This window comes from Metschnikowia bicuspidata (assembly GCF_001664035.1).
Source record: "Metschnikowia bicuspidata var. bicuspidata NRRL YB-4993 chromosome Unknown METBIscaffold_2, whole genome shotgun sequence".
NCBI classification, from domain to species: Eukaryota; Fungi; Ascomycota; class Pichiomycetes; order Serinales; family Metschnikowiaceae; genus Metschnikowia; species Metschnikowia bicuspidata.
The window spans coordinates 2,113,592-2,122,638 of record NW_017387732.1 but is presented as its reverse complement, the minus strand read 5'-3'; the positions used below and the strand labels follow the sequence as shown (position 1 = coordinate 2,122,638).

The window sequence follows — 9,047 nt, the reverse complement described above, 5'->3', positions numbered from 1 at the left end:
CAAACACAAACACAAACCTACCCGCCAGGAACAAAGAAACCTCCGAGGGCCCGGCTGGCCCCGGAATGCCGGAACTGGCCCCGTGCCGCGCCCGCCCGCCGGCAGCGCGGCGCCAGCCGCGCGGGCGCGGCGCCTCGCACCCTCGCCTGGCCCAGCCAGCTGGACCAACCAGCACTGGCGAGGCCCCGCCACGCACGCAGCGGGCTCCCCCGCCAGTCCACGCGGCCCTGGGCCCTGCGCTCCGCGCGCACACCTCCCGCCAGATATAAACTGTGTCTTTTCCCGCCCGCTCGGTTCTGTCTTCTCCTCTCGTCCCATCTTACACGCATTACTGAAGACACGGCCGTCAGTGATTCTAAGACCAACGCTTCAGTACCCAAAGGACTGCTAAAGAACCGCAAAAGGGCCGCTATTGAACCGCCAAAGGACTGCTAAAGGACCCCCCAGACGTCTCCCAAATCATCTCCAATCACCCCAACCACCCCCCATCACTCCAGTCACCCCAATCACTCCAGCCACCCCAATCACACAATGGCTTCGTACGCAGCAGACTCCGAGGCGCCCATCATCATGCTCCTGGCAAAAAAGCACTTTGAGCAGTTGCCCTCGCGCAACGCCCAGCTCTACGCGCACCATTTGTCCCGCGCCTCCCACTGGGGCACGCGCGCAGTGCTCCGCTCCGTGTCGCCCGAAAGCGAGGCCATATACGACTTGATCTTGGCCGTGCACCAGGCCTTGGACTCGCCGCCATCTGCCGAGGAGTACCAGCTCAGATTGGCCGCCCGGGCCAGGCCCGCGCACGTGTTCGACGAGCGCGCCGTGGCCCTCTACTTGGAGTACGCGTCGCAGTTCTTGTCCAACTTGGGCAACTTCAAGTCGTTCGGCGACCAGAAGTTCGTGCCGCAAGTGGCACGCGACCAGTTTGCCGCCATCGTGGCGGCCGCAGGCGGCGCGCCGCTCGCCGACGTGTTTGCGCTGGTGGTGGACGCCGTGTACTCCACGGACTGCGCGCTCTTGGGCTGGCCGGAAAAGGGCCAGACGTCCAGCTACTACCCGGACTGCAGCGCCACCATCACCCGCGAGGAGGTGGAGGCCATCAACGGCGCGTTGGCCGCCCGCGGCATCATGCCGGAAAACACGCGTGTCTCCAAGAAGTCCGCGTCGCACTTCGTGGTGCTTGTGGCCAGCGCCGTGGCTGACAACACCACCGACTACTACCCCCGCGACCCCATCACGCTCGCCTCGGGTGCGTCTGTGGATATCCAGTTCGGTGACCACGCGGCCGAGTTCGCGCACATAACGCGCCACATGCGCCTGGCCCACGCCGTGGCGGCCAACGACACCCAGCGCAACATGCTCGACGCGTACGCCGAGTCCTTTGAGACTGGCTCCATGAACGCGCACAAGCAGTCGCAGATCCACTGGGTCAAGGACCTCGGCCCGCTCGTCGAGTCCAACATCGGCTTCATCGAGACCTACAGAGACCCCTCGGGCGTGCGTGGCGAGTGGGAGGGCTTGGTGGCAATGGTCAACCAGGACCGCACCGCCAAGTTCGCCACCTTGGTCAACAGCGCGTCCGACCTCATTCCCCACTTGCCCTGGTCCACGCTCTACGAAAAGGACACCTTCACGCCGCCTGACTTCACGTCTCTCGAGGTCTTGACCTTCGCCGGCTCGGGCTGCCCGGCCGGCATCAACATCCCCAACTACGACGACGTGCGCTTGAATGTGGGCTTCAAGAACGTGTCGCTCGGCAACGTGCTCAGCGCCAACCCCAAGAAACCCAAGAAGGAGGAGGTCATCAGCTTCATCCACGAGTCCTTGCAGGCGAAGTTCCGCAAGTGGCGCGACGACGCGTTCGAGGTCCAGGTCGGCTTGCACGAGTTGCTCGGCCACGGCACGGGCAAGTTATTGCAAGAAACCACCGCCGGTGTCTTCAACTTCGACAAGGCCGCACACCCTGAAATCACCACTTTCTACAAGCCCAACGAAACCTGGGGCTCCTTATTTAGCGCGTCCGCCGGGTCCTTCGAGGAGTGCAGAGCGGAGTTGGTGGCCTTGTTCCTCATCTTGGCCAAGCCCGACGACGTGCTCCCCATCTTCGGTATTTCCGACGCGGAGAGCAAGCAAGATGTGAAGTTGATTGCCACTATTCTCATGGCCAGAGCCGGCGTGGTGGGCTTGGAGTTCTGGGACCCCGAGTCCAAGAAATGGGGCCAGGCACACATGCAAGCCAGATTCGGTATCTTCAAGGCGCTCTACAGAGCCGGCGTGGTCTCGTTCAAGCACTCCAAGGACAACTTTGACGACTTGGAGTTGGTGACTGACGAGTCCAAGTTGGACACCGATGCTGTAGAGGCTTTGCGTGACTTCTTGCACAAGCTTCACGTGTACAAGACCACTGCCAATGTCGAGGAGGGTCTTGCATTCTACGGCGATATGACGGACGTCACGGAAGAATTCGCCCAGTACAGAGACGTGGTGCTCAGAAAGAAATTGCCCAGAAAGCAGCTTATCCAGGCAAACACCTTCTTGAATGCCGACGGCACTGTCGAGGTTCGCGAGTACGAGGAGTCGGAGGTGGGCATGATCCAGAGCTTCGTGGACAGAGCAGTTTGAGCTCATTCTCTTGATAGAAGGCAGTAGCATTCTCGCAAAAGTGCCGATGAACAATTGAGGATTCCTCGGTGCTCCTTCAACCGGTGCGGGGATCTCAGCTATGAACAAACTAAAAAGTCAAACCACACCTTTCTGCATCAAACTCCATGCCGACGAGGCGGCACATGAAAAATCCGTATTCTTTTGGATTTCCAAATGAAACACGAAATCGAAATTATGTAGTGCCCAAAATGCTTGTGAGTTCACCGTGCCTTTCGATGGCTTGGGTATAAAATAGCCTCCCCCGATCTTTTCCCCGAATGCCAACCACGGTTTGAAAACCAGGCTTTTCCGGGACAAGGCCAACTTTTCATTTCAGCATAGCATATTCACGTTGTCGAGCCTCATGGTGAAAAAAGATTGAATATACATGATAAACTTTATTGGTAATTGAGCCTTTTAGATCCCTTTCCTGAAATATTAAAAACACGACCAAAAAAATTAGCCACATGTCCCTGTTAAGTATCCAAGAGCAACAGGTCATATGTTGAATAAAAGCAGGTAAATGTCCTCCATTTATATGACCCTCTTGGTTTCTAAGCGCTGGGTCGTAGATCGTCAAATTGAAAGAGCTACGTTATATCCCATTCTCTCCTCGCATACAGGACGAGATTCGCAATCGAGTGGCAAGTAGATTTCTGTTGAAGATTGAAGTGGAGGCAGACGCCTATGAATGCGTCTCCTCTCGTAGATCTTTTATGCCAAGATGAAAGTTATTGCCAAGACTGACATATAATACAATCAAAACGAACTATCTTCCTGGAGAATTTTATACCTTAGAATTATTCTCCAGCCTTGAATAGCCGTGCTCGGTTTCGCAAGCTATGCGCGTGTCGGCTAAGTACAAGAAACAAGCCCTTAACAACGCACATGAATAACTCGAACATACAAGATCTGCTGGGCTTAAACAGCCTGGCAATGTCAGGCAATACTGACATGCGAGACTCGTCAAGAATTTCATTTCAAATCCTATGAGCAGCCATCACCAAGCTACCCGTTATCTTTTCCATATGAGTCATATGTGCACTCCCATACCTAGCAATCTTGCACAGACTACTGAACGGGACCTCAGGCGGTCGACTACAAAAAATATCATCCGCTATTCTTGCACCAATACCCTCGACAGCCTCATGTTCACACCCGGGTTGCTCCGGCCACTACTAAGGAGCCGGTTGAATGCACCCGTGTCGTTTTTCCGGCTTGAAAAACAAGCGTCTGTGGCGATCACAAGACATTTAAGTTCGCCGGCTGGATCATGGCCTTCAACGCTTAACAAACGTCCACAAAACACAGAGAGTCTTCTGAAAATAAAGGATTCTATGCCCATACATGGATTGCTTCCTCGCCGGTCTTATAGTTCCGACATACGTGGGGGGATAGACACAAACCAGACGCAGAAAGCCCCTGAGTTAGCCGCCGACACCGATGCTTCGGATTTGAGGAAACAGTTGGAGCTGTCGGAGTCCGTGCTCAAACGGCTCGAAACAGCTCGACTCCAAAGCAAGCAGAACAAGAAGGAAGAGCGCATCAAACAGGAAACCACAAAGATAAACTTTCGTGAAAACATGAAGACCATCATGCGGATTCTCAAACTTGGCCGACCTGACATAAAGCTCTTTTTGTATGCATTGGCGTTCATCCTTTTTGCAGTTCTCTATCCGACGACTGCCGTAAGACTTGTGGGTGCTTCCATTGATGCATTCAATGACCGTGCCAAAGATGCCGAGGGCGATCTTTTTATCTGGGGCTACAAGTTCCTGACGGTGTTTGGAGTCATGGTTCCCTTCATGATGGTTTCTGCAGCTTGCTTTTGGGCACGTATTTGGCTCTTGAAGATGTTGGGTGAGCGACTCGTGGCCCGGCTCCGACTTCGAGTCATGAAGCATTTAGTGAGACACGACTCGGCCTTCTACGACAACGAGAAGCACAAGGCAGGTGATTTGATTTCAAGACTTTCGAGCGACGCATACGTGGTTTCGCGCTCGATCACCAGCAACTTACCTGACGGTTTGAAAAACGTGCTTTTCGGCGTCATCAGTGCTTACATGATGTTCGCAATCAACCCGATCTTGTTTGGTGTGATGATGTTGATTTCACCTCCCATCACGTTTGGCTCAGTATGGTACGGAGAAAAAATCCGGTCCTTGCTGACACGTCTCCAGGACGCCACCGCAGGGTTGACCAAAAGCAGTGAGGAAACCTTGAACTCTGTGAAATTAGTACAGGCATTTACGGGGGAGGATAAGGAGCTCTCCAAGTACTCAAACCAGCTTCGGAATGTGATTGGCGTGGCGAAAAAAGAAGCGTTTGCGCAATCAAACTATTCTGTCTCTATCTACTCCTTGTACCACACGGGCTACCTTTCATGCTTGGCCCTCGGTGTTTATTTGATCCTAAACGGACAAATGTCCACTGGTGATGTTGTGTCGTTCACAATGTACTCCGAGTTTTTCAACCTGGCACTCTACAGTCTCACTAATACGTATATGGAAGTCATGAAGGGTGCTGGTGCTGGTGTCAAACTTTTCGAATTGATTGATTTCAAGGATCGGGTGTCTCCAGTGAAGGGTGAAAAGATTCCATTGGGACTATCTAATGATATTCGGTTCAATGACGTCGTGTTCAGCTACCCCACACGACCTAACGATAAAATTTTTGACGGATGCACTTTCCTGATTCCTTCTAGTTCAAGTACTTGTTTCGTGGCGCCATCGGGTGCGGGAAAATCTACAGTTGCTTCCCTTCTCTTAAGATCCTACAATATCAATAGTGGCTCAATCGAAATTGGTGGAAAAAACATCAGTGATTTCCAGGTCAGGGAACTCAGACGGAATATTATTGGTATCGTTCAGCAAGAGCCTGTTTTACTATCAGGAACAATTTTAGAAAACATCGTGTATGGTCTCACACCAAAACAAGTCAGCAGACTCACAATGAAAGATATTAGAGATGTTTCGGTTCAAGCCAATTGTCACGATTTCATAGAGTCATTCCCTGATGGTTACGATACAGTGATTGGGGGGAGAGGTGCTTCTCTATCTGGAGGTCAGAAACAAAGAATTGCAATTGCAAGAGCATTGATAAAGAAACCATCAATTTTAATATTGGACGAAGCTACTTCGGCACTTGATTCTAAGCTGGAGACTTTGATCAACGAGACTTTGAAAGAGCTCACGCAGCAAGGTAAAATGACTATTATATCTATTGCTCACAGATTATCCACGATTTCGAAATCAGAGAACGTGGTTGTCCTCGGAAAAAACGGTAAGGTTATTGAACAAGGCCGTTTCATCACACTTATAAATAATCCAGACTCGGAGCTCTCCAAGCTTTTGGATGAAAAAACATTCGCTGAGCAAGAGGAGCATATCAACGAGGAGGAAGTGAACATGCGTGACCAGCTCGATCATGAGGCGGAGGAGATAGAGAAGCTTCAAGAGGAACGCAGTAATGATAGCAGCGGCCTGCGTAAAGACATGGAGACGATTAGAACAATCATGGATGAATTACCGTATGAGGCACGGGCGGAGTTGCTCAAGCAGTTTGCGAAGGAACTTGAGGACCAACGTCCCCATGAGACAACTCCTCCTAGCACCAAGATCTAATGCCATCTTCCATGTATATAGTATTTATTAGGAGAGTATTTTGAGAGGTATATCATTGAGAATTATATCATCGAGCAAATAATACTACTGATTGTGGAATCATATTCTCGTGTCTGATTTTTCGCCGAAAGCTCGATAGGGGAAGTTCGCCTCTTTCCTGAAGCCACATACTTAAATTGCTGAAGCAAAAGAGACATTCAAATATTCAAGTTTCAACTTCTAGTTTTTGAAACTTATTCATTAAGACTACGCAAGAAGATGGGATAAAAATTGGCAAGTGAAAATTCTTCAAACTCCATTGTCCTTGAAAGACTCAAAACAGTCGAAAAACAGAAACCTTGCGAAAGTCAGGAAGCCTTGTAATAAACTTCCAGTTTGGGACTACAGGCCAGACCAAAGCCACTCAACCTTTGTGCTCAACCTTTGATGTCAAAAGTTATGCCTTCGATGAATAGAACAAGGGCCTGACTGCTATACCTAGTAGCCTTTGAATGCGAGACTTTCCCAAGTAACAGACCTAAAGTATTACAGTTTGAAGACGCGAGTCATTACTTGACTGGTTCACAAATATCTGCTGACATTTGGAAAAATGACAAAGCAGTATGCAAATTGGCTCCAGGTGCAAATTATCTCTGTTCAACATTGTTCTTTTACGTTGTGGGTTTGCAGAAGACTTTTCCCAAATGCCACATTTCCCTCATTCTCCGTTCTAACACCAATGTGAAAGCAGTGCGCTCTGATCCCATTAACTAGCTCGAAATAGCAGTACTTTCAAGATTCTTTCTCATTTTCAGTGATCTAATTCTTCAATTCTCCTACGATACTACACATCTAGCCACATGCAATAGTCTTTTTTTATGATATTTGTCGTATATGCCTTTTACAATGGGCGATACAGCGAGTATCCCAAAGAAAGCACGCCGCAGAATGTGCAGATCATTCACAAATTCGTGGGATCTTCACATTTGATGAGTCTAGCGCTTAGTTTCCCAAAGTCTTGGCCTCGCCGGCCTCGCCGTTCTCAAATCTGGCGACCTTGACCTCTGTGAAACCTCTTCTCTCAGCAGCGACCTTGAACTCGGCCTTCAAAGAGTTTCTGACGGTTTGAGCGGCAACAGCCAAAGCTCTGTTCAAAGAAATACCAGCTTGCTTGTAGGCGGACATTTTGTGATTGATGATATTGTAGCCTGAAGGATTATCACCCGAGAGACAAAGTTAATGAGCGTGCTCGGCGGAGGAGGTGCCGCGCTGTTATTGGTGACGATATGTACTGTGCAGTGAGACACAGGCGTATATCTCAGTATGATGTCAAACGAACTCTCAATTCGTTGCGCATATTCTAGGTGATGCGGTCACGTGCCGCAGGTGATGAGGCGTTTCATTCCTTCTTTGCACAGAGTCAACCAGCGTGCACTACAAGTAAGCGCTAAATGGGGATACGGTAGGTCATAATAGCTCATTAAATTTTAGAATACTGCAACAGGCGCTGACAACGACTTTTTCTCCTTGAAAACTATCTTGTTAATGAACAAGATATGGCGATACCGGCGCTTATTGAGGCCGCTCATAAACAGATATTACAATGACAGTCAAGTTTTTTCATCCCTGCTATCATTGGGAACACAGGCCAGAATGCTATATGTGATGTCATCTCTCTCATCGCAGGCGAGACAACCAAAGTTTTTACATCCTCTCTCAAGGTCACAATTGAAAAGTCAACACTTTTCATCATTTCTCGTGTTGCATAGGAACCTGTCAACCGAGGCTGAAATACAAGCATCAGCACACACAGAATCTCCTTTGGTAGTAACTGGATTTCTGACAAATGTCAAAAAGACCCAAGCAGCTGAAGAGCTTGAGCAAATGAATGTTGTTGTTGCGGATAGGACTCTGACCGAGGAAACGACACTAACATTGGGGTCAACTTTCTGTGATGCATCAATGGAAATGAAAACAGACGAAACTACACTTTCAGAGCTGTCAACAGACGGCGCTGCTCTGGATCCAAGTATTGGACATGAACAGGTATGTGGTCACACCGCTCCTATATCCCCCCAAGCCTTTCAAGACCAGGAGTCTTTGAGCACTTCTGTTCTGGAAAATTTGACATTGTCTGTTTCGAATACGGCTCAACTTGAGCTTGAGCAAGAAGTCGATGAGGAAGACATGCAACCAAACACATTGCTAGCTTTGGAAAATAGAAGTAAGTTCGCACCGAATGAAATCGCGTTGCAATACGGAAAGTTAAAATCATACAGCCAGCGAATGAGCACTCTTTTATTTCTTGAGGAAGAACAGAATCTCGAAAAAGGTGCGAGCTTGTTTTTTCATTCAAGTACGTTCACTTTGGAGAAGTTTAAAAACCCTGATGTTCAAAACCATGGCTATGTGCTTGACATCAAGTTGACCCCCGAGTTACGCAAGAGATTCGCAAGGATCAAGGAAGGGACAGATGAAGGTGACGCAAAACCAGGATCTACTGGTGTCAACATCGATGGGCAGACGGTAATTTTGGTTCTTAATAACACTGAATTGTTTTTCGGACATGTGTCTAAGTTTCCAAAACTGGAACGTGCTGTTCGTGGCGAAAATACTCAACGCGAAGGGTACAGAAAAGTTTGCATCAATTTCTACTGGTGGAGCAGGACCTTTCTTCCGAAAGACTTCCAAAATCAAGAAGCAAATATCATGTTTGTTTCGACCTCCGTCAATCGGATGTTCAGGGCCATCTCAAGGGTGCCGAAATCCCCTTTCGTAAAGTTGATCATGGGTTCCGCTGAAATT

General features: G+C 49.3%; 3 protein-coding genes across 3 annotated transcripts; 2 read left to right on the top strand and 1 right to left on the bottom strand.

Moving 5' to 3' along the window:
• Positions 1–531: 531 nt before the first annotated feature.
• Positions 532–2,619, top strand: METBIDRAFT_39009 (dipeptidyl-peptidase III; the record flags this gene model as incomplete). The annotated part of the gene is made up of 1 exon (XM_018857078.1): positions 532–2,619. One exon carries the CDS (start codon positions 532–534, stop codon positions 2,617–2,619), a length of 2,088 nt encoding a protein of 695 aa, XP_018712989.1.
• Positions 2,620–3,685: 1,066 nt separating this feature from the next.
• MDL2 (Mdl2p) lies at positions 3,686–6,425 on the top strand. Its single transcript, XM_018855841.1, has one exon. The coding sequence runs from the start codon at positions 3,789–3,791 to the stop codon at positions 6,261–6,263; it is 2,475 nt and encodes an 824-aa protein (XP_018712988.1). The 5' UTR covers positions 3,686–3,788; the 3' UTR covers positions 6,264–6,425.
• An 819-nt stretch (positions 6,426–7,244) lies between these two features.
• METBIDRAFT_40477 (uncharacterized protein) lies at positions 7,245–7,427 on the bottom strand (the record flags this gene model as incomplete). Its single annotated transcript, XM_018857277.1, has 1 exon — positions 7,245–7,427. The coding sequence occupies one exon, from the start codon at positions 7,425–7,427 to the stop codon at positions 7,245–7,247; it is 183 nt and encodes a 60-aa protein (XP_018712987.1).
• Between the last annotated feature and the right edge of the window lie 1,620 nt (positions 7,428–9,047).